The following is a 25,598-nucleotide window of genomic DNA, read 5'->3' on the forward strand; positions in this document are numbered from 1 at the left end:
TTGTGTTTAGGAACATTTAATAAATACCAATCTTTTGGCTTCAGTTTGGCAATCCTTTCCCACCAAAAATCCATTGTGTTGGGGTTTTTTTCTGGCATAAACTCCATTGCCAGCAATGGATGTATCAGAAAAAGAAGTTAATAAATACAGACAGCAGTTCTCTAGACATACGTCTTCGTTTAAAGGCATGATACAGATTTACTGAACAAATGTCAAACAAGTTCTTCACAGAAGAAAATTTTACTACAAGCTGTCTCTGAACATTGTTTTCTTCACTAATGCTGGTAGTTTATTTCATTGAGTACAATATTTTTGAACAGTACTGTTGAATCATTTAAAAACAAGCTTTTTCCCCCTTTTCCTCAGCTTAAGGTAAGATGAGACATGTAATTAGTACTGAACTGTATGAATTTAAGACTGGTGTACCTCTTCCTGAGCATTTCATGACAATCATGAAGAAACAGCAATATAAGACTTTGTTAGTATGGGCCTGGGGAATTTTTTTCAGTTGTTTCAGCTTGCTTTTAAACCACTGTTCAAATGTTAAAAGTATCATATTTAAATTTAACAGATGTTTTGTGTAAATTTTTGTGAAGTTTAAAAACATGATGGAAGATTCCTGCTTGTGATGAGAATCACTTTCAAGTACTTAAATTTGAATATCCCACAAAACTCCATTGCTTATTAAAAATGTGTTTTTATAAAAGCATGAAGACTACAGAAAACCAATTAACATAACAGAGTTAATCTTGAATAAATTTTTTCACAACTGTATTTTACATATAACCAAACTCCTGCTTTAGCAAAAGCAAAAAGAATAAAAATAAATTCTCTTCCAACTATTTACACTCAGGAATTACCTTTCTGAGGGACTACATACTTTACTCTACAGTCCCTCTAACCCAAGATGTATTCTTAGGTGTATCCCCTTGTAATTTTGGGTCTTGGAAGTTTTCAGCAAACCTCTCTCTTGCTTTGTCCCAGTTCTTTTTATTCTTGCTCTGGATGAGTTGAACATCTTCAATTGAGACTGGTCTCCTAATACCGAAACCTGCATGCTTCTGATGTAACTCAAGTTGGATCTGTCAAATGCATTAAATGTTTTGTAACTGCAAGTTAGGTATTTTAAATACTTCATATTTTTCTAATACAAATTCCATCCCCCACTCCCAAGCACTTCTCTCTCAGTTTCTAATACACCTAGACCATACATGAACAGTACCATGGAAATGATGTGTCAAATCACCACCTCTAGAACCATGATTTAGAGTGCTGATAGATGTCACCTGCCCCTAACATTACTGTGAAATACACCTGAGTGAGCAGCATATGATCCTGTGCTGGCTAGTTTGACAGTTCAGGGCATGCTGTGGCTCTGAGCAGCACCAAAAGCAACATGTATCTGGTGACAAAAATGAGGCTAACATGCCTGCCACAGAGGCCTGCAACTTGGTGGCTACAGTGACATCAGCTAGCTTTTCCTCTCTTCTGGCCCATCATCTGATTTTTGTGCTACAGCAGCCTCAGAGAGAGTGAAGAGCTCTACCCTAAGCTCATCTGGAATTCACATCACTTAAATGATTTCAATCTTCCTCCTGACTATTGTATTCAAATATGACGTTATTAATTCAATGGCTAGAAGCTGTCTGTCCTCCTTTGCATAGTTTCCTAACAAACACAGACATTTCTGGCATTTTCTGCTGAAGGGACAACGCTATTGAAGAATTTCAAAAGGCCTCATTAGTCAAGAAAAAAATTATTTGAGATCAGTCTGACTGAGATATTCCTTCCTAACCAGGAGTTTGAAATGTTTCAAGTGAATACTGGCATACAATTAGATATTTTTCACTGCAAATAAACTATTATTTTTGTGTCAAGTGAAAACCAGAAAGACCTACCGGATTCTTCATACCACCACCATCCTTTCCCAGGCCTTCGCCCTTCCTCCATCCCATCTTCTCCAACATTTTATGTCCTTTGTTGCTGTTGCTGATTTCACTTGGAAGAAAATTTAAGGTAACTGATAACCAGGAGTTCATATAAAGAGTATGCCCTCAAATACTGAACAACAGAAATGTGTGTGCATATGCTGCTCTGGAAACCACAAATCAAATACTGTGCTGCTCCTACTTCCATCAAGAGCTATCCAGAAGACCTTTTAAAAGTTCCTCCAAGAGTATCTTTGGTTAACAAAGCCATTCCAAGCATCTGGTGACTATCAACTTTCTTAAAACTGCTTCTGAACTATTTGCTTGCTTTAGGAGCTAAAAGCTACATCATGGGTGGGTGGGAATGGACTGCACTAGGGAAAAGGGAGTATCTGTGCCAAGTCATCCTAATGCATTTATTTCATTGTCTCACACTTCCTTTTACTAATTTACCAGCATCTAGAAGGTCATGTTTCTTAAGAAAACCACCCCAACTACAACTACAGAAGCAAAGGAATAACTGAAGAGGAACATTATATTAAGTATCAAGATGTATGTAAATACATGTTCTATGACAGGCTGGATATTGACAGTGAAAGAAATTGCAGGTGAAAAATCTGCACGTGTACTATTACTGGGACTGAATAGGAAAAATAAAAATTGAGCCTCTTGAAAAACAGACACTACAGAAAATGTCAGTAATGCAGCTGGGTCTTTGATTTTTTTGAGTTGAGAAGGAAGTGATCTGAGCATCCTTACTGCCCAGTTGAATTCTGCATGGAAAGTGATGAGTTAAGAAAAAGACTATGTGAAATGGTATGTATGAATAGCTTACAATTTTCTAGCTCGCCTAACACATTATATACAGGTAATTTGTAATCTAAAAAAACTATATGCTAGTAACAAATTGATACTTTATCATATTTTTTTTAAGATTCACAAGAAAAGGACATGGGGGATACCTCCCCTGCCTTTCCAACTTACATATGAACGGAAGCTGAACTGTCATCTCTCTGGAAGGTTCCTTCACTTCCAACAGTCTCTCTGCGTTTTCCTGCTCTGTCTTTGTACTTTGGATTCTTCACTGCTTTGTTGTCTTCATACTCTGTGTTCTTTACAAGCAGATTAAATTCCATCAAGACAAAGAAAGTGGGCTTTAAATTCTTTATTTTTGATAACTGTACTTCTTCCCTCCAAAGCAAGGCAGCTTCAGCCTACTTCATTAATTCTAAACCTTATAACAAAAAACGACAGTCCTCACCTAGTTTACAGCCATACCCTGTAAGGCATATTATTGCCATCATCACATAATGATGTAATATTGCCAATTTCAATAATTTCACAGAAGCTGTAAATAAAATAACAGGTTTTCTTGAATCTTCTCTTGGTATGAAGAATCAATCTCTTCATATCAAGCAGAAAACCAAGTGGCCATGGCACTGGCTTTTTGTATAAACATTTAGCCTGTTCCTCAGCAACTGTTTTTTTCAGAATAGATGACAGAACTAAGCATGTCTACAGATTCTCTATTAATATTATTTTGGTAGCTGAAGAATCTGAAAGAAACAATGGCATTCTGATTTGTACATGAATATTTAACTACAAATGCTGGATAACTATGCCCCATAGTTAAAGTTATATCTAAAACAGAAGTAACTTGAATACATATATACTATATTGCCTGTATGTTCACGATGGCATTTTTCTACGGACTTAAAAACTTGAGAAAAATTCCTTCCACCATTTTTTTCAGTTGCTCATTATTTTTCCTTTCCAAATAAAAGATAGCACTGCAATTCAGTGAAAATTTAATCTGCAGAAATAAAAATGTCTTGCAAAATCTTAACCTCAAAAGGATTAAGAATCTTGTACCCATTGGAAAGACCTTCTTTTCCTAAACTTTAAACAGAATTTTCATGCCCCCTTACATCATCTCTCTCAGTACAGGTTTGTTAAGAATTATTATTTAGGGTACAAAAGACAAGCTTGAGTTAAACTACCAGGCTCAAGTTTGAGCACATTTGCAAACTTCTCTTAAAACTTAAAATAGGAATCACAAAGCATTAAAAAAATAGAAACCAGAAGATTAAAAAAAACTTAATGAACTTCCTACTCTAAACTCACCTGTAAACCATATTTTACCCGTATTTGTTTTAATGCTTTTCTTCTGACTAACTCTCTCTCTTCTTTGCTAAGTGCTGGGCAAACTAAAAGGAAGAACACAGGATTGAGTTTCTAATTAGTGTAACAATGTTTTGAAACATGAGAAGTGTGAGAATTTTTGTTCTAACATTATTATAGACACACATACCAAGAAGAAAATACATCATGTACAACTACTTCCAGTTGATAAGAAAATTGTAAGAAAACTAATTACTATGTTTATATTATAAACAGCTATAATAAAGCCATAATAATAAACATCTCCTGTGATAACCTGACTAACCAGAGGATTCCTTTTTCCTGTCCAGGCGAAGATGTGCTCTGACTTGTCCTGGTTCACACCCATCACAAGTATCACTGCCAGGATGTATATGAAAAGAAAGCACAGTTTCACCAATCTTCACTTCATCTCCATGCTCCAAGATGTAGGGATCACATATAGTTTTAGGCTACAGCAAAAGAAAGTTTTGGCAGTCATGTTAGTTACTCATGAAGGACACAAACTCTATTTCATGCATGCTGCTTACAATTCAGTAATTCAGTCTGGTCTCACAAATGCAGGCAAGTACTTAACTACAGTAGGGATCTCACTCTAGCAACTGCAAACACAGTGGATTTTTCTTAGTATAACCAAACATTATGTACTGTAAGTGGCCCTAAAACCAGAAGGGAACCAAGGCAGACATTAATGTATGAAAGAAGCCATACAATGGCATTGTTAGTGATTTGCCATAACACATTTAAAATGACAAGACTACAGTTTTCTGCAGTGTACAGAGCCTTAAAACAATAGGTACTCACCTGGAGAATCTGATTTCCATTAACAACTGTTCCATTCTGACTGCCTTGATCCACCAGAACATAATTTTGCAAATCGTGGTCAAAATATACTTCCGCATGAAACTGATAAACAGAAGCTTAGGTTAAATGTTCTTGTTAAGCAAATACTTCACAATTTAAAGGCTACTTAAAGGTAAGTTTTTGGAATATATTTTGAGACCTTTAAAATGAGTGCTTTGGTACTCTAAGTTAATAGAATATTCCATACCTTATGATTTCATTCAAGTGAAATGTAACTCAATGGGCCACAACACCAAGAGCTAAAGTATACTATTAATAATGTAACCTTTTTGACCATAAACTGATTCAATACAGAAAAACTATATACTTCTAGTGTGGGAACTATGCTTTATTTAAAGAACTGTGAGATTCAGTAATACAGCATTTTTAACTGTATAAATAAGAGGCTTTTTGCTTTTAAGGTAAGTTAAAACACTCTCAATTAAAAAAAAAAATCTGATCTCGTTCTACTGCTTTAGGTTACTTGGTCTTTCATATCTAAAATACCTCGCTAAATGCCATGCTTTTGTAGCATTCACATAATTCACCTTCACCTGCATCTTAATACCCAGGACACAATGACTAGCCATCATTCTTTTTGATATTGAGACTAACAATCTATTTATGGCTTTGTTTGTGCTGTTGTTACCACTCTTTATCGGTATTTCCATGCCCACACAGAACACAGAAGACACAACTCCTGGCCAAACTCACAAAGATATACACTACCTCCAAAAAAGGCCACTGAACAAACCAAAGTACCAAATTCTCCAACCTACTAAGGCTTCCAGTAACAGCAGTAAGTCTAAAAAGGTGACTGTTTCAAATATGACAAGCGAATATCCCTTTTGCAATAGTAGAAAAAAAAAGTCATAAGAGTCAATCTGAGAAGAAAAGTATTAACTTGAAACCAAATCTGTTCTCTTCTTTGAGCAACAGCAGTTGTTACATTCAGTTAAAAAAAAAAATATTCTGAAGACTGGTTAGCATTTCCAACAGGAATACTCTTGCAATGATGGAGACCAACTGTTAATTCAATAGATAGTTTAATTTCTACCTCTGTTCTATTGAGCAGAACTAACCCAAACTTCTTCTAAAGAGGCTAAATCTGCAGGGTGTAGCATTTTTTTAAATCTCACTTTCCACTCAAGAAAAGCAAATGGGAAAGTTGTCCACAGCTATAAACTGTGAATAGTGAGGAAAACAAACTGGTACATAACTTTTTTTTCCTGCAGATATGTCATTTATGTTTCTGCCTTTCACTCCTTATCTGAAAAGTGAAGTAACTTCTTATTAAACTGTCAGTTCCCGTGAAGTACTAAAATGGTAACATTACAGAAAAATAAAGCCTTTTGACTTCTTTATTCACCCAGTTTCAAATACATGCCTCCAAAAGTCATTAGTAGCAGGAAATTACTCTGGAAATTATTTAGTATGAAATATGGTACATGGTTGATTAATCAGAACTATAATATGAAACAGACATAGTAAAGCGTGTTTCATGAGACACTTGCATTTAGAGATGTTTTTAGCAAACTTTTTGTTTGGATGACATGTCTTTGTCAATCTACATTTTTCTTTTATTAACAGTGCTGCATTTAGGGTCTGTGCTAAAGTATTTAGCAAAACAGAGCACAAAATTTATCCTTAATCTTTCTAAACCAGAACAAAAAATTTCCATTCAATCTACCATTGAAAGGCATTCTGTTAATTTTTCAAACTCCCTGTACATCACATTTATACAGTTGCCTTGATGAAAAATAAAATAAACCCTTTTGCTCTGAGCATAACAGTGAGGATTGCATTACTTTGTGACAAGATTCTTACTAGCTGACATCAGGATTTTATATACCGTTAAGTACTTAACAGAGTAGTAAGTTTTCCTCAAGTTCAATAAATTAAAGATTCAAAATACAGGTTTTTTACTGTGCATTACAATGTAGATTAGTAAAACTCCCCTTTAAAAAAAGTACTTAGCTTTTCTAGACTTTGAAAACACACTGTTGTTTAAGTTCCCATTCAGTAAAAAACTGAAAGTTTTTTCCTTTTTCTAAATTCAAATGTGGCTAAACCCACATCTTATTCTGAAAGTTCTTCCAAAAATTAACATGATTTTCCAAATTTAAAGCTATAAAACTTAAAGCTTCATTCATACATTTATGTCTGCTCATCTACCTTTCAGCAGACATAAACAAGAGTTACCTTACTGACTCCAACTTCAGGAATCTGAAGTGTATGTCCAACATCTTTTTCTCTGTAAAAGCAAATTAATATATAAATTACAATGAAGTAGAAATAGGTCTATAAGTGGCTTACAAAAGGTGCATAGTTGAAACCTTAATGCCATGTCTCTCTTGTAAGCTATTAGGAATCTTTACAGATACAAAACACAAGGTCCCTTCTCCCATTTTTATACACTATACGAAGTAGACAATGCATAAATGATAAAACAGTACCATTAAATTCTTACCTATAAACCTGACATTTCTACCTGAACTTTACTCATGCAACGCCTGTAAATAACAGTCTAAACTCTGCATCCTTCAGGCTCTTCAGTGCGTCTTGGCATCAGTCTTCAATGCTGAAGTTGAATTCTTGATAGCATTAGGTAGGTAATACAAGCAAAGAAAGAGTGATCTGTACAGGGTGTTCTTTGGTTTGTTTTGGTTTTTTTGTTAAAAACATCACAGTTGGACAAAGGGATTTGTGTATTACATTCTTATCCTTAAGTGATGAAGAAGCAATGCAGCTAGCAAAGGACCTATATGCTAATTCCAAGTAGAACTGTCTTCTGTTGATCTTCACATAAACGTACACAGAAAACCCCAGCTCTAAGAGCAAATCAAAATCTATTACTGTTAGATAGAAGCAGCTTTTCAGGGGTGAAGTCTTCAGTAAGCTTGCATGAAAACATTAAGTCATCATTAAATTCATCCTCTACAATGAACCAATCAGATTTAGAACTGTAAGAATGCATACAGTCTAGTACAACCCCCAACTTATTATCTAAAACCAATGAACAAACCCTACTGAAATGCGAAAGTGTGAGGAAGTCTGCGATATGCTTCCTTGTGATCCTGAATTTCTGAAGGGTGTTCTTCCCTTTCTGAAAAAGTTACTTTAGTTGCCAAGAACAAAGTTTACTTACTTTATAAAAAAACAAGTTTTCAAAGAAGGACTTGCAGCTATGCTGCCACTAGGGCTCAGACACAAGATCAAGTTATCACTAACATATTTTGAGGGCTGCTGAGCTGCATTAACTATGTATGCTGTTACATTATCACAGGACATGCTGTTACATAACCTGATTTGAACCTCTTATTGTGGACTAACCTAACTCAGTACCTCACAACTGCTGCAGGCTAGGAAGACAAGCATGAAGAGTAGGGACAAGCAATCCAAAGTGCTTTCCATAGCTTTCAAAGCAAGGTACTTTTAGATATATATATAGAATATTTCATTTGGTTTTACCTTCCAATTGTAGCAGGTTTCACAGCTGTGATAATATAAAGTGATCCAGTCTGTAGAACTGGTGATCTTATTACAATTACTCTGATACAAGGAGGCCATATCTTTTCTTCATCTATAATTATACAGAAAAAACCACCACCATTATTACCAATAAATTACAGTTTTACCCCCACAGTCCACAGTTTTCAAAAAACTGATATGCATTCAGCCATTACTTGGCTGAATAATATGCAACTTTCATAAAAAGAAATGCACAACTGCATATGAGAGAAAACTTTGATGACATTACTGTTTCAAAGGCTTTCTGACTGCACACTGAAGTGTTAAAAACGTTTTCCTAATGCTGCTTATTTACATGTGCACTACTCTTTATAGCAATAAAATATAAATACATTCACAGAATTTGCTAGAATATTATAAATGTATGGATCATTAATTGTAATATATTAGGATAAAATTTACTTTGAGAAAAGGCAATACCTTTTTGTTCATATCACAGACCTAGTGTATACAGAACATACAGCTGTTATTAGCACTATGCATCAACACAGATAAGAAAAATAATAGACAGAGCCTACAGATGCATATGCTTTTTTATCTCATTATATTTTATTATATTCTAACAGATGTATGAATTCTGTACTTGGCTGTATATTTGCAGAAACATCTCCAAAAATCTTAGCTAGGAATAGACATAAGATGAGAAGACACTACCTTAAGAGGTACTAGGGGAAAAGAAACTGTCTTCAGTTTTTATTACTCCATCATTACTGCAGAATTGAATAGTAAAAGAAGGAAATTTAATCTGAAAGTCTGATGATAGCAAGGACATTTTGACTGGCATTAATCACTTACGGTCTGAGTAGTTAAGTAAAGTAATGAAAACATAAGAAACAAACTATTTAACTGTGAGTAGGGCACAGGCTACAGTACAGTCTTCATTCAGGCTGTATTTCTTTCTGGGATTTGGAATATCCTTTGCATACTAGTTGCATTAAGCTTTTCACAGGTTACCTTTATTTTTTTTATTGGCAAAAGACCGTTCACTTCTTGAGGAGTTCTTAAGGACCTTAAGGACCTAGGAGAACATTTTCTTTGGTACAAAACAGTATACAGGTTTCCTCTCTATACCCATTTCTTACAAGTTGTCACTGGAATACACACAAAACAGCATTTCAACCAGTACTGACTACTCCACATTCCTTTTCATGACTGTGGACTCATCTTGAATTGAATTGTACGTGATAGTTTATGAACAGTATCAGAAATACTATTATATTAATTTGGGAGAGTTAATACACTGAATTATTGTGTGTTCTGTTCTACAATCTCTATTTTAGCAACAGACTTTCTTTTCTCGTTTCACTGTCTTAATCTAACCAAATTTTATTCAATCACTGAGGTTTCTACAGAAGCACAGGATGTTATACTGGGAAACAGCTTTTTATAAAAACACTACTACTTACATCTGACTACTGTGCAAGTGAAGAAAAGAAAAGAAATCCTGGTAACATACAGCACTTTTTAACTGGAAGTATCTCAAGTCACACGCTTTATTATATTTTTAAAAATTATCCAAACTGTCATTTGTTCTTAACAGGCTCCTGGAAAAATACAGCAATACCACATATAATCCACAATAATTCACCTTCATTTTCTGAGTCTTCTGAATCATGAGTTTCTTCACTCGTTAATTCCTCCTCACTGTAGGTTTCACACTCAGAATCTGTAATTTCACCTTCTTCTGGCTCACTCTCTGTGTCTGCTGTTCTACTGTCATCTGTACATGCTGCAGTGTCTGGTGTACTTTTGCATGAATGTGAATTTATACTCTCTGTAGAAACCGATTCTTTGGCTGTTAGACTGTTTCGTGGTTTTGTGTCCATTTTAGTCTTCTTTCTTATATTTGAAGATTCATCTTCTTCAGTAGAACTTACTTGCTCAGTAGTGGAAAAGCAATTCAGACTGTTAGATGATTTCTGCTCTTCTGTGTCCAAATCCTGGAGGGGAGTTTATATAATGTTACAGTATTTACAGATCGAGTTTTTCTAAAGAATGCTGTCATCCTGGAAGTAAATTCTTCACTAGGAAGAATTATTTTTACCATTATCAAGAATTGGTCAAATTTTCAGAAACTTTTGCACAGGTAGTCAACAGAACATTTGAGTAAAACCATTTTCACATTCTAAAAAACATGACTGAGACGGTCATCTATTTGGGAAAGTGTGACTGCCCTCCTCTTCTAAACTTCACTTATTCCTTCCTCTTTTCTCACTTAAGAAACTTGTACTCACTTCCAAACTTGTACAACACCATCTTGAATATTTTCATATTTTGCTTTTATGACACTCACTTCTGTCCCTCTCTTACTCAACTCTTGCAACTTCCTTAGAAGTTCTTTAGTTTATCTTCATCGTATCTTCCTCCTGTTTTTGTCTTCTCATTTTTTTTCTACCATGGTCCAGAATATCTGGAATGCTCACTTATGCTTGCCTAATGACCTGTTCTTTCTCCTTTCAAAACTGCATCTTTACCAAAACCTTTAATCAAGACAGGAGATAAAGACTATAAGCTTAATTAATGCTATGTAAAACAGTTCTAATGAAAATCAATTTTCTACTGCAAAAAAAGTTCTCAAATTCTTTACTGAATATCAGACAGATTGGATCATTACAGGTGCTTCCACTGCCACTTTTTCATCAGCAGAAAGAAACAGCCTGACAACTACCTCAAAAAAAAAAAGAAATAAAAAAGAAAAAATGGGGAAAAAAAAGAAAAAAAGAACACAAGTGGCTTTAAAAGCTAAATAAAATCTCAAATTTTAAGTTATGTGACATTTTGAGTCCAGAATGAATACATTCAATTACCCTGAATTGTATCAAATATTGCAACACAGCAGTTAAAAAATACATCCTTGATCTTTTCATGTATTTCCACGAAAGAGCATTTTTCATTCCAAGATACATGAAATAATGTGAATGCCAACATTATGGAAATTAAAGCACTTTCAGAACTGTAAAAACCCATCAGTGCCACAGACGTAAGACGAACACAAGAATTCGCCTCAGCTGTTGGATAGGACAGTGTGCTTTTGAAACATGTTTAGTAAGACAGCAGATTCTCAGGAAAAATCAGCAATTTTAAAAATATTTCATGTTTTAACTGAGAGACTATTTGATTAGAGTTTCTCCATACTGCAGTGGCCCTTTTCCCTGAATTCTCTAAGTCCTGGAATAGGAAGGAATAGGATTACAATGCCACTGTGTAACATTGTTTATTTTAAATAAAAGATGTAGTAATCCTGCCAAAAGTAAGACTACACAGTTCATTCATGTCAAACACATAAATTCCATTAGAAATATTTTTGGAAAATTTGATTTTTCCTTTTATGAATTATATTTTTCAGTATATCAATATTTGTCTATATTTATGTTTGGTATGGATATTGGATTGATACCAAACATACCAAAGTGTTCTGCAATCCTAAATGTAAACTAACAAAGTAATTTAGAGTATTCTAATCTAATCTAATAACAGAAAAACTAAATGGTCCACTCAAATCACAACCAAGGCAAAACAACAGACGACTGTGATGCACTAATGCCCAAGAACAATGCTCCAACCACTCAGCTCCTTCTCCACAGTGAATCCAGTGATACTCATTTTTGGCATCACTTCAGATATTTTAAATTATAAAGTAAAAAGGTGCAGTTTCAAAGCCTGGCTACTAAAAAGAAGACTCTCAGTTCTCTGTTGAAAACAGTAATTTTTAAAAACACTCTAATAAACAGACCACAGATTCCATACGTACATTCATTCTATGATTTTGCCAATATGACCATTAAGCCTATTCTCAGCAGTTTTTGTATTTTTCCACAATTGCTACGTTCAACTATGTTTCTTGAACTACGTTCAAGAAAGCAAATAAATTAAACAGTTCTGTTAAGTAGTGATAAAAATGCAATCTTTACATTTAGAAATCCTTGTACAAAACTCAGGATTTTAAAATTGGATTTTGAATTGAATACGGATTTTGAGCACTTCACGATTTCATAGATCTGCATTAAAATACACATCCTGATGAAGTTTATAAACTGATACTGAATGTATCTTAAAGCATTTGAGAGGGCCTTTACTTGTGGTGAAGAAATCCTTTTCCATTATGAATGACTATGTACTGGTTTTGGCTAGGGTAGAGCTAATTTTCTTCACAGTGGCTACTGTGGGGCTGTGTTTTGGATTTGCGCAGGAAACAGCACTGATAACATAGATATGTTTTTGTTATTGCTCCACCCTGACAGAATGGAGACTGGGAGGCGACACAGCTGGGATAGCTGACCCAAACTATCCACAGGGATATCCCATGCCATTTGGCATCATGCTGAGCAATAAAAGCTGGGAAAAGGAGAAGGAACTGGGAGGATGTTCAGAATTAAAGCCTTTGTTCTCCCCAGTAACCATTATCAGTGCAGAAGCCCAGCTTTCCTGGGATGGCTAAACACCTGCCTGCTCAAGAGAAGCAGTGAATTAATTTCTTATTTTCCTTTGCTTGTGTCCACAGCTTCTGCTGTATCTCAACCCATAAATTTTCTTACTTCTACCTTTCCAAGTCTCTCTGCAATCCTGCTAGTGGTGGACTGAGCGAGCAGCTGCCTGGGGTCAAACCACAACAGAGTGGTAACTAGTACTAACATTGAACACATGTAGCATATATTAAAGTGTGACTATGCAAACAGCACCTAATACCTTGCTTCCATATAGTCACTGCTTCAAAATCAGGAACTGGCAGTAAACACTGAACAACGCAATACATTCTAGCAATGCACTTCATTTCTCGATTACTTTAACTCTTCATCCCAAACTTATAGGACACAAAGGATGCAAGTACATGCTCATTATAACCACGTTTGTTACACCATGATATTAGGCACATATGTTCCTTTGCATGTTGCTTTGTCTAATATACCTAAATAGTAGACTGATACCAATAGTCACATGTTGGACATGGACTGACTTTACATGATCCAGGTTTGAAAAACTTTCTATCTACTGGGTATATGATCTCTGGGATTTTTCTCACTAAGGCTGAGTAAAGTTGAAGGGTGCAATCAATTTGATTGATAATAAACTATTTTTTAACTACAGAGTTAAGTCAATTCATATTTCTGCATCCCTGGCAATGTCAGCCAAGGGTACGAGTGAAATCAGGAATTTTATGTATCCCATGAGAAGCAATCTTACAAAAATAACAAATCATGCTTGTGCAAGTGGAATTGATGGGTTTGCTTTATAAAGAATAGGCCACAAACTACTGATTACCTTTTGAAACGCAGACTGTCCTACTTAGAATATAATGTCAGTATTATTGAAGTGTTTTTAATGAAAAATTCAAAATATTTTAAGCATTTAACTATACTTTTTGCTTTACTGTGACAGAGCAATACATTTTGTCTCTTAAAACTTCAGTTTTTCTATATTAAGCCTGATCAGCATCCACCTTCGTGCAATTCTTGAGCACATCTACAAATTAGAACAATTCTGAGAAATGCACTGTTTAAACTATTTTTTTTCTCAATTTGTTTTATACAAAAACATAGAAATATGTACAAATACAATTTTTTACAAACATGTAGTCTGTTGCTTTTTGGTTTGCTCCAAGTTCAGTAGCTGACTGAACAGAATCATCGGCACTCAACGCTCATCTACAGGGATGAATAGTAGATGTTTAGCATTGACTCTCTCAATTTGAAATATTAATGTGACATTCAGTATTTCACTAAAAAAACATTTTCAAACAGTTAAAAATCGCTCTTTCACTCAGATGATTAAGCTTTCACTTGCTAACACCATTTCACTAGTACTTCAGTTACTCTCTTCCACCCTACACAATACTTGATCTTCCAATGCAAAAAATCCAATTAAATGCCAGAAAAAAACGTGTAAAGCTCTTCCTACATCATACAGAAGCCATGTTATACACTGGTGGACTGCTCTGAAATACAGGAAACAGAAATCTGCCTTACCTAAAGAACGTGTAGTTTGTTTAGTCCAGATGCTTTATGTTATACAGTGATGCTAAATACTTCTCTTCCCAAATATTCTAGAATGCCATCAAAGTTTTCTTCAGATGTTTATCTTACACAGAATTTCAAATATATTTCAAAGTTAGTTCGCAGGCGAATGGATTTTGATCAAATAGCTTAAAAAAACTTATTAATTCCTTCAGAAAAAAAGGTATCTAACCATCAATTTCTAGTTATTTTTTTTTCCTTTAATAAAAATATCAAGGTTAAAGGTAAACATCCATTGACTAATGTGTTTGTTGTCTCAACTCTACCTTTACCAGAAGCTGCCAATCCAAAAGAAGAAATCTTCAGATTAGCCGTGGTTTCTGTCAACTGACGTACCTAAAGATGGGATGAATATCAGCAAAAAGTAAACTAGATGTGATAAAAAAAAAGTAAAAACCACTGCTTCAAGAGTTCTATGGGAAATACTACTAAAAAAGCTTTGCCTCTCCTACAGAAGGAGCTAGGATGCATCTATAATGGAAAAGAACATGGCAGAAGTTAATTTTTTGGAGCACCATACTGAAATAAAATGTAGTAGGTGGTAGTTTAAAAACAAACAATTTTTAAATTTAAAAACAATTTATGGAAAAAATGGCATGTGTCAGTCCCTGCTTCTAAATTTTGCTATGTATTTCTAATGGCCTCAATACAGCAAGTAGAACTGCATGAGCACTATTGCATACAGTCTATTCTCCAATTTGTATGGAAGCCCTGGATATAGATATTGGGCCAGGGATCACATTATCATTTATGCCACTTTTTTTTTTTAACTTTTCCAAATTTACTTATTCAAAGGTTTTCTTCATAAAGAAGAAAATACAGTGTTTCTTGACCCAGATTTTTTTTGGCCTACCCCTAAAAAAGACATCAGAACTGAACTATATGCCCAGAAGTTTCAAAGTATTCTACCAATCCTTTTATGTGAGCTGCACAGAGGCTATGTAATAATTCATCCTGGCGAAAAAAATTCCTGATTGTCTACTAAAAGCAAGCAAGCAGACAGCATACTTTGTTTCACAAGTCAGAAGAAAACTATTTGTAATAGAGAAGCTTGGTGATTGAGAAGAAAGGATCTCTTTAAAGAAAGTTCTTGTATAGATTAGGAACTTCTTTCCCCAGGTGATAGTAAGCACATGAATTCCCCTCCACTTTTTTTTTTTTTTTTTGCAATTAGAGGTACGTTCATTTTAGCAGATGCCTATGAGTATTTGCTTGTTTGGTAATTCAGCCTGTTAAAAATACAATAGCACTTTAACAGATTAATTTTATCCTTTACATTTGCAGAATTATATAGGGTTTTTTTTAAGAATGCTGCGATATTTGTGGACAATTCACCTGCCAGTTCTGTAGTGTTAGGTATCCCAATTTACTACTTATAAATAGATACTATATGTAAGACAGCTGAGAACATCAAATTCTTCACAACAGCTAGAAATTAAACCACAACTAAAAACCCCTACTGTGACCAGAAACAGAAAGTTAACAGACTGTAACTGGAACAATCTTTTTTAAATTAAAAAGGTATTAACTCTGGTATAAATTAAGTCATTCAAAAAATCAGATGCAATTTGATTGCAATCAGTACCATCTACATAGAAATATATGCTGTGATGATCTACACAGACAGTTGCTATTGCTTTTTTAACACTACCAGTGGTCCACAGACCAGGCACTAAAACAAACCTTTCTCCTACCTGTACCAGCTGTAGAAAAAGAAAGTTGAGTAAAACCTACTTTGGTCAAGAAATGCAGCAATGTTTGGAGGCCTTTTTCACGCTAGCAGCACAATTTAATAACTGACTGGGAAAAGCAATAATGAAGTACTAGTCTTGAAAAGAACTGTCACGTTAATAATTTAAATGGTATTCAGGGAAAGAAAAGAGAGGAGGTTGGATACAAGTGTGGAGAAATGCATTTCAATAGACAACGTTTCAACTATGAAGTGCTACTTAAAACCAGACATTTTTAGTTTTGTTCTAGCATGAACTAATTACTGCCTTTGTCTACGTCAGACTAAACTGAACAATTATACTGCCAAAAAAATATCATGCATCTACAAACGTGGCTGTGCAGCTTATAAACTATTTTTTCAGTTTTATAGCAGAAAAATATAATCTTTTATTCTGGTAAATCTTAATCTTTTATACTAATGTAACATACATTTTTTTTTAAATAATCAAGGAATTCCTTATGTGATTAATAACCACACTACAAAAATAAAGTATTTTAACTCAGCTATGTAAAATCTGACTGTAAGGTACTTTGGTTTTTCTAAATCTAACAGTGCATTTACAAATAAGTGCACTGACAAAAGGCATTCTTTTATTTTTGAAGTCTGAAATGGAAAATATTTAATGTTTGACTTTGTATTCTCCATTTTTTTAAAAATTAAAAAAGGCCTTGTTTTCTTCTATGACATCAACGTTCACTTCCTGTTCACAGATGCAAAGATCTGCGCACTACAGAACACTTTAGATGTTTTTCCTATTATCTTATTTGTCAAACAAATTAGCTCAAAAATAAAGTATTCAGTTCACCATCAATAAAACACAAGCAGAAATGGATGTTTACCTTCTACCTTGGGACTATGAAACGCTCACACAAAAGATTTGTTAACAACACCATCTAAATAAAAATACGTTATTGATATAAAATAAGCTAAAAACAAATCAGAGGACAGAAGCAGACTGTGATGGGACCCCAAACAGTAGTCAACATTACTTGCTAGGTCAGAGCTATAGATGCCTCAGAACTTTCAGAAAGACACTTGTCAATATCTAACAGTTCATCACAGAACTAAATTTAAGAGACCTATTAATTAGTTTATCATGAAGACTTATTCCTACAAGTGTTTCATGATCCTTTCCTGACACATGATGAATAAAGTTCTGTGTTAACAATGCCTTTGGAGTGTGGCAGAATATTTGCACACAGCATGCCCAGAACCTGGATGGTGTAAAACTGCACTTCCAATGCATTAGCTCCCTTCTCTTAATTCTAAAGGATCCTTATACTTAGTGTTGCTCAAGTGTCCAGCTCAAGCTTTCAGAATGGAATGGTTCATGTGAAGTTCTCTCAAGGAGTAGAAATTTCTGCATTAGCCACAATCTGTTTATAAAAGGTGTAATCCATCAACAACCACTATCCATTTAACATAACTGCACTTGTTCTTAAATGTAAATAGTTTCCATTTTCAAATATTTCAGAAGACCTCAATCCTGATTACAATTTTTTAACCGTGCACAGACGCTGCATAATAACTATTATGTAAGAGTACCTGTACCATAATGTAATTAGTTCAGATTTCAACCAATATGCGTGTCTAAGGCCTACATAATGAAACTATGCAATGATTTAAGCAATAGCTTTAAAAAATATAAACCAAGTAGCACTGCAAACTAGAGAAATCAATATATTCAATTATATCTTAAATAATAAAACAAATTTGCAGAATAGCACTCAACATGAGTAAGAGTGTTCATGAAGGAAATACTTCTTGAGGTTTAATAACTGTGTTATAATAGAACTTCCTGATGTCTAGGAGTGAGTAAAGTTTCTCAAGGCACTCACTAAGTACATACTATATGGTATGCTTTCTTAGCACTCAGAAAAACAACAGAAAGGAAGTCATGCTTTTTATAACTTAAAATACAAATTAATTGCAATGGGCATTTATTAAGCTTATCCACACCCTAAGGACAATGAAAATGTATTGACCAAGCAGACTATCAATAGCAAAGCATAGTATGCAACAAATTAGAACTTTAAAGACATTTCCTCAATCCCAAATTATAGTAGCGATACAGTAATATGCCAATGGAATGAACTTTGGAATACAGTCACAGAAAAAGGGTTGTTTAAGTCAATGGATTTTCAAAATTTACATTTTTTGATTCATCATGTGAACCTGAAAAAAACCACAACCAAACAAAAAGAGCAAACCACAAGCCAAGACCCCAAAACCAAGACACTGAAGTTAACACTGAATTTTTGATGTAAATCCAGCCCACCCAGCACCTTGAACTCATTCTAGTGTGCTTGCTTATCAGAAAACTTCACTGACGCTCGATATTAGACTTCTTTACAGTTGCATTGCAATAAGTCTTGAAAAACTGAGAGGATCCAAGTTAAAAGTTTCATCCTTAATCACTCGAGGAGAAAGTTATTTGAATGCTAACTACACGTTAGCAACCTGCTATATGTAGTTTAAATACATTTAAACAGTTTGAAAATAAGCACACACCTTCTGCACAAAACCAAGCCCCTTAACCTATAAATTATGTAATGGAAAAAAACCCAAGTTTTGCATTTTCTGTCTGTCAGTTCTGAAGTTACCTTATATTCATCTGCAGTAATCCTCTCTGGTTCTTTTCTCTTCTTTTTCCCTTTTTTATCCTTGGTGTGCTTAGTACCAGAGGTGTGGTAAGACTGCAGATCCACTCGTGAATGAAACTGGTATCGTCCGCTTTCCACATCACAGTAGTAATAAATTCCAGTTGTTGGGTCATAATACAGTTGATTTTCCTTTAAAAGAAATGAAGAACAGTGTAATCATCACTTCAATAAATACACTGTTCAAAGAAACACCTTGTTAAGAAAGAACCACATTTGCAGTTTAATAAAATGTACTAAAATGTACTGAAGAACTGTAGGGGCTTGATCCTGGATGGCTACCAGGTGCCCCTCCAACCACTCGGTCAATCTCCCTTCTTAACAACACTGGGAAAGAAAATAAGATGAAAAGCTCATAGGTCAAGACAGAGATCACTATCATGGGCAAGCCAGATTCAACTTGGTGAAAACAGGTTATTTACTGCCAGTTAAAACAGAGCTGGAAGATGAGGAGCAAAAAAAAAACATCTCTCCCTGTTTCTTTTTACACTACTTCTACTAAGCCCTTTCATTCCCAGGTCCTCTACCACATGCATGGTGTGGGGAAATGAGGAGTGGGGGGCTGAGATCAGCTCCAAAAAGTCCCTCTCTACTGCTACTTCCTGCTTCAAGTATGGGTCCTCCACAGGCCACAGCTCCTGCCAGGGAAACCTGCTCTGGGCTCTGGTATGGGCTCTCCACAGGCCGCAGTCCCTTAAGGAGCTGCTTCTGTGTCGAGTTCTCCATGGACTGCAGTGTGAATATCTGCTCCAGTGTGGTTCTCTTCTACAGAGGAAGAGGAGAATCCTTATTCTTTGACCTTGGTGTTTGCAGGATCGTTTTTCACACTCATCCTCCCCATACACACCCCACCATGTTTTGCCCTTTCTTACACATGCTTTCAGAGAGGCACCTCTAAAGGCTCAGCTGTGCCCTGCAGTGCAACCAGCCGTGTCCAGGCAGTCCTTGGCCTCTTCTCACACAGGCTGCCTCTGCAGTCCCAAGCCTCACTATCAAAACCTTGCCAGTAAACCCAATACAAGAACATTTCCCGTAATTCAGAACAGTTACTGAACAAGAACTGCCTTGTGTCATTGTACCACCGTAATCTATAGTCCCAAACACTTATGTATCTAACTAAATCCACAAACTATTTCAAAAGCAATGGTATAATTTAAAACCTTAACATTAAATCCAGAAGTGTTCCTGAAAACAAGTAGTTGTGTATCACATGCATTTTTTAAAACTTAGTTGAATGCAGTGCTGCAAACAAATCCTCTGTTTTAAGCACAGCAGCTCCCTAGAATTTTTGACAGTATATGTATCTATCTAGATGTGTACACATATACACACACCTTATAGGACAGAAAGAAAACATCCTCAAAGGCTTTTATGAAAAACATATAGCAGAAAGTAACCATTAAGAAATTCTGATCCATCATCTATCTCCTTTTTTTAAAGAAGTATTTTCTTTCCTATAACATTAAACTAGTTGGTAACGCTGTACAAGTAAAAGTACAAGCATTTGGTGTATCTTCTCTCAGCACTCTTTTCACTGTGGAGGAGCCACTTAGTTCACCAACCTGTCTTTTTCTAAACAAGTCATCTTTTAACTGAAGCTTTTGAGAGAGTTACAGGTCATCTTTATAGTAAAAAATTTCTACAATGCTAAGTAACTTAAAGATCTAAGGAGATCTTAGCCTGCTATCTTTAATTTGACTGAAATAATTAAAAAATTAATTAACAAACAGCCAATACTATTAATCCTCAAAAACCTGTTTTTCAAAACATAAAAGCACTTTGGATCTTAGTTTTTTGCTCACATCAACTTTTACTAATAAAACTTTTGCAATAGAGAAAAAATGTCAAGGATTTTGGAAATGATCCTTACCGAATTATAATAGAATCCAGTGCTGTGGTCATAATACAATCCTGTATTTTCATCATAAATAAATCCAGTTTGTGAAACAGCTGCCTCTGCAGCAGCTCTCAAGCTCTCTGCCAAAGAACCCTCTGGTACTGAAGTATCTTCTGCCTCCTGACACCAGAAAATAAGAGATTAAATTTTCTTTAAGAAAGAAACTGCTCTGTGAACCTGGGACTGTTTCAGAAGGCAAAAATTTGGCTGCGATTTACTGATAAGCTCCTACTGATTTCAACAGGACCGAGACTTTATCCCGTGTCTTTCATTTTCCCCCATCTTTATTCAGAGTGGTTCACATAAAAAATACACACAGTGAGTATCTTTCAGTGCATTCCTAAAACAGATTTCTGCTCTCTGTCTCACTTCTGTTGCTAGATGCTAAGGCACAAACTCAGTTGAGTGACCTAAGAGAAGGCTGTATAGCAGGGAAGAAAGCCAACCCACAGCAAAATAAATAAATAAACTCCATCCACAACTTACTTCTCCTTAAATGTTGCCTCCTCATGTCAATGGAAGAAAAAATAAAAAGTACTATTTAAGAAAGTCAGCATGGCCATATTGAACATACTCTGCTTCCAGGTCCTGCTTCCAGGCTATGTAGGATATATATGCCTTTTTAAAAAAATAAACCAAACACCAAATCCCAACTCTAGGAATATGCTACACTTGGAACATACAACAAAAAGAACTAGTTTTGAAGTACAAGTCTCCTAACACCAGGACCAGACTATCATGAAAAACTGTTTCATAAAAAGACATCAGGACCAAAAGGACATCTTTTAGATGGAATAGTAACAGAGTGCTGACTTCAAAACTGGTAAAACCCCAGACAGCTCAAAAACCTGTAAATTCTGGATGAAATTTGCCTCTTCTCCATCTTCAGCAACTTTGGTGCTATCCACTCTTAGAGGAATATTAAGACCTGTCCCCGATTCCTCTGTGGCATTATCCTCATTGCCTTCAGTCCCAGGATTGTGCTGCACTGGTAGTTCAGATGCAAAATCTTGAGTATCGGTGTGATTGTAAAAATTTTCATAGTAGTAATAATCTGGGGGGAGGGGAGAAGGAAAAGTTGAAATTGCATAAACTAGCAAAGCAGTATTTTACTAATGCAGTTTAAGGATGCTAAATCTTAAACTGGAGATTTACACAAGTAAGTAATCTAATGAAAATTAAATATTAGATAGTGCCTTTGCTTTGAATTTATTCTACTCCTAGTGAACAAATTATGTCTTATTTTATTGTACTTTAAAAATTGGTAAAACACCTATGTTTGTAACATATAAGATTACTACATAACAGATTATTATGGCATGAATTCTGCTAGTCCATGCTACATTTTATCCTGAACAAATGGCTTGAAAAAACAGGAACTGGTCTGAAAGATAATGCCAGGTTACTGAGTGTAATTCAGCAGAAGATACAGACTTGAAATGTATTAAGATGCTGTTCCAGATCCCTGTTTAAATAGGCACCAGCCAGCCTCTCTACCTGCTTGTGACCACACAGCATAGTCCTCTGTCTGTACTTCTACGCTAGATGTATCTTTCTCCTTCCTATTATGGATTTCCTCAGTGAGTTCTTCTACCTGAAAGAAAAACAGTATGTTACAGAACCCAATACTGCATTTTAGTGCACCAGAAAAGAGCATCAGCCTATTCTGCATTCCATAATCCAACCAAAACATAACAGCAGAGCAGGCATTTCAACTGATTTTGTTTGGTAGGAGACAATTTTGTACTTGAATAGTTGGCATAATGGAAAACTTAGTTTCTGATCACAAAGGGAGCAGAGAAACTTAACCAAAGTTACTCCTACGATACCCACTCTGTAAAGTCATATTTCAAGCAATAGCCACTGTTTGGTGTCGATGTACTGTGGCATTTACAAATCCCAGACTTGCAGAATATTCTGAACTGGAAGGGACCCACAAGGATCATCGAGTCCAACTCCTGACCCTGCACAGAACCATCCCCAAGAATCACACCATGTGCCTGAGACCATTGTCCAAATGCTTCTTGAACTCTGTCAGGCTTGGTGCTGTGACCACTTCCTTGGGGAGCCTGTTCCAGTGCCCAACCACCGTCTGGGTGAAAAATCTTTTCCTGATATCCAATCTAAACCTCCCCTGACACAATTTCAGGCCATTCCCTCAAGTCCTGTCACTGGTCACACACAGAGGAGAGATCAGTGCCTGCCCATCCTCTCTGGACGGAAGCTGTAGGCTGTGATATGAGTCTCTTCCAAACTTGCCTATTTGGCCGTAAGAATCCGTGGGGTAGTCTTCCCACTCTACCTCACACCTTCTTTAATAAACATGTTTCCTTCTGCTAAATGTAGTTTTTCCTTCTGACTGAGAAGCCAACTCTGTGGCAGAGAAGGCAATACCGTTCTCCCCACCACCGCCGCCGCTGACTCGGGACCCCACCGTGGCATTGGTCTCCCGCGAGCCGGGAGAGCCCGGCGGGCTCCGGGAAGCCCGGGACCGGGCAGGTGGAGAGGAGGCCGAGGGGTCGCAGAGGACGGCAGAGCCGGGGGCTGTGGTTCCGGGGCGTGGGGGCCCTACCCGTCTCTGCAAGGCCTCGTTGTCCTCCCGTGCCCGGCGGTACAGGCGCTGGGTGCGGCGCAGCCGCCGCCGCGCCCGCTCCAGCTGTGCCCGGCACTCGCCCAGCTCTGCCTGCAGCGCCGCCGCCTGCTCGCCCGAGTCCGCCTGGCACTCGCCGGCCGGCGGGGAGGCCATGACCGCCCTCCCGCCCGCCGCTCAGCGCCCCCCGCTCAGCGCTCGCCCGCCACCCGTCCCGCGGCGCTGTGGCAGTGGCTGTACTGGCCCGTCCCGCCGGCCCCGGCCATGGCCCCCCGGGCGCGGGGCGGAAGCGGCGGAGGGCGTGCACCGCACGCGCACCGAACGCTGTCCCGCCGGGCACGCGAGGGACCGGCCCGCGCGGCGGGAGCGCGCGCGCGACCCGGAACGCGACCGGTGGCGGCCGGAAACGGCACGCCGCGGCAGCGGAAGTGCGTGTGCGCGCGGCACAGGCGGGAGGGGCCGGGGTCGGAGTCGGCGGTGCCGGGACTGTTGTGCCGGGGAGGCAACGCCGAAGGAAAGCTTAAGGGAGAGCAGCAGCCCCCAAAGAGAGTCAGGCTGTGAGCTCAGGGCCCGAAGCGCTCCAGTCTCTTACCGACCTCCGCTAGTGCCTGCACTTGGTCGCACCAGGCGGAGTTTGCTGGTGGTGGTGGGCCTCAAGGCCTCACCTGTAGAATGTAACAGAGCGAAGAGTAATTGTAGCATGTACTTTTATAAAAAACTTTAGAGTACGTCACTTTTTTGTTTTGTTTTTTGATGCTTTTATTTGGGGGGGTGGGGACGGAGAAGAAGCTTTTTGAGAGTGGCAAAGTACATCATATCCTAGCTGGAAATGGCCGTGGGCGTTGCAGTTGGAACCATTTAAGCAGCATTCGAGGCTGCTGTCAGTGCTGAGAACTGCAGCGCTGCAGCCCTGTGTAAATTTCTGTTGCTGGGATTTCTGGAGGCAGCTGCTGAAGTTTTCGGGGTTTTCCCCCACAGCCCCATCTCAGTATCATAATTTTTAACCCTTCATCTCGCAGGCTTCTTTTTCTGAAGTGAACTTTGTCTCTGATGACCACAATGCTTTTCAGTTGTTAACTGTGTGACATGCTCTGTCACTGTCATGCTTGGCTCCGGAAATGAGAAATACATCATAGAAGGTTGTAGTTTTTAGATCTGACAGTAGTGAATGTATTGCATACGTGGGCATCTATGTCTGCTGGCAGGTATGTCCTGAATGGTGCACCACCTTTAGAGGAGGTTTTCACCTGATTGCTAGAAGTGATGTATATATTTCATATACATGCATATATTTTGAATATATTTCACATATACATATATATATATGAAATGCAGGTTTTTAATTATTATTTTGACTTTTCCTTGTTTGCAGTTGCTTGCTATGCTGAAAGAGTCTCCAAAGGCAGGAGGCTTTAAAGTGTACAGTGTGTCATGGTGCAGACACAAAAGTTGTACCTGTACTTCTGTGGCCTGAGTTTTGGCTGCCAAAAACAAGGGGTTGGCTTATTTCCTGTCAAACTTTAGTCTCAGCATCAAATTAGTGATTATTTTTGTCACTGCAATCTATCTAGGTCTTTCAGAATGTTTTTAGTTTGGCCTCATGCTGTTATTTACTAAAACTTGGCAGCAACATGGGAGTACAAATAGGTTTTGGGTTAGACCTCCGTCAGCACAAGCTTGAACCTTGTGTAGCTGTTGCAGAGAACTGATAATATACCACTTTCAATCTGGGAATTAGAATCTGGGGTAGTGCTATCTTTATCTTCCTTGTAGCCACTGAAATAATGACCCACTTCCAGTAAAAAGGAAGTCCAAAGACAAGTGAATTCAAAAATCACAGTAAGTTGCAGTGTTAATTTAGCAGGAATGCTACTGTTTACTGCAAAGTCATGCACTTATGCGCCGCTCATTAATTACTGTTCTGATTGGAAACTGCCAGAATCAAATGCCTGAACTCTGGAGGGGGGCCTATGTGAGCAGGCAAGAGGCAAATCTTCATCTGTTGCTGTCTGAAAGGAAATGGACAAAAAATACATGCAGTTTGTCTTCTTTAAGCATTTGGTAAAAGAGAGTAAAGCTGTAGTGTGGACTCGGGGTTCTAAGAGATATTACAACAAATAATACAAATAATTTTGCTCCTATGTAGTTTCTCATTGGAAAGATACATCTCATCAATTGAGACAGTGTATTGTCTGTATCAAAAAGTGTTTCACTTTGGGTCATGCTTCTATTTGAATGAAGACAGT

General features: G+C 37.1%; 1 protein-coding gene across 2 annotated transcripts; it reads right to left on the bottom strand.

The window, feature by feature from the left end:
• Positions 1–174: 174 nt before the first annotated feature.
• Positions 175–23,673, bottom strand: AGGF1 (angiogenic factor with G-patch and FHA domains 1). 2 transcript variants are annotated; one of them, XM_027634429.1, is made up of 14 exons: positions 23,335–23,673; positions 22,260–22,356; positions 21,611–21,816; positions 20,736–20,882; positions 18,809–18,997; positions 14,740–14,809; positions 8,403–8,514; positions 7,134–7,185; positions 4,893–4,994; positions 4,375–4,540; positions 4,053–4,135; positions 2,913–3,040; positions 1,899–1,998; positions 175–1,082 (listed from the first exon to the last, which is right to left on the bottom strand). In XM_027634429.1, the coding sequence occupies exons 1-14, from the start codon at positions 23,506–23,508 to the stop codon at positions 882–884; spliced, it is 1,827 nt and encodes a 608-aa protein (XP_027490230.1). In that variant the 5' UTR covers positions 23,509–23,673; the 3' UTR covers positions 175–881. The 2 variants fall into 2 exon arrangements, with proteins under 2 accessions (XP_027490230.1, XP_027490229.1); XM_027634428.1 differs by lacking the exon at positions 14,740–14,809 and adding an exon at positions 10,051–10,402 and having other exon boundaries at positions 23,335–23,671.
• Positions 23,674–25,598: the final 1,925 nt, after the last annotated feature.

The sequence above is a fragment of the Corapipo altera genome, unplaced genomic scaffold, assembly GCF_003945725.1.
Source record: "Corapipo altera isolate COAL_440 unplaced genomic scaffold, ASM394572v1 61411, whole genome shotgun sequence".
Taxonomy (NCBI): Eukaryota; Metazoa; Chordata; class Aves; order Passeriformes; family Pipridae; genus Corapipo; species Corapipo altera.

Coding starts and splice junctions, on each gene's coding strand:
- AGGF1 (XM_027634428.1), bottom strand. CDS start 23,508: ATGGCCTCCCCGCCGGCCGGCGAGTGCCAGGCGGACTCGGGCGAGCAG. Junction 10,403..18,808: donor TTACTGCAGATGAATATAAG/GTAACTTCAGAA, acceptor ACTCCCCTCCAG/GATTTGGACACAGAAGAGCA. Junction 4,541..4,892: donor ATGGAAATCAGATTCTCCAG/GTGAGTACCTAT, acceptor CTTTTGCTGTAG/CCTAAAACTATATGTGATCC.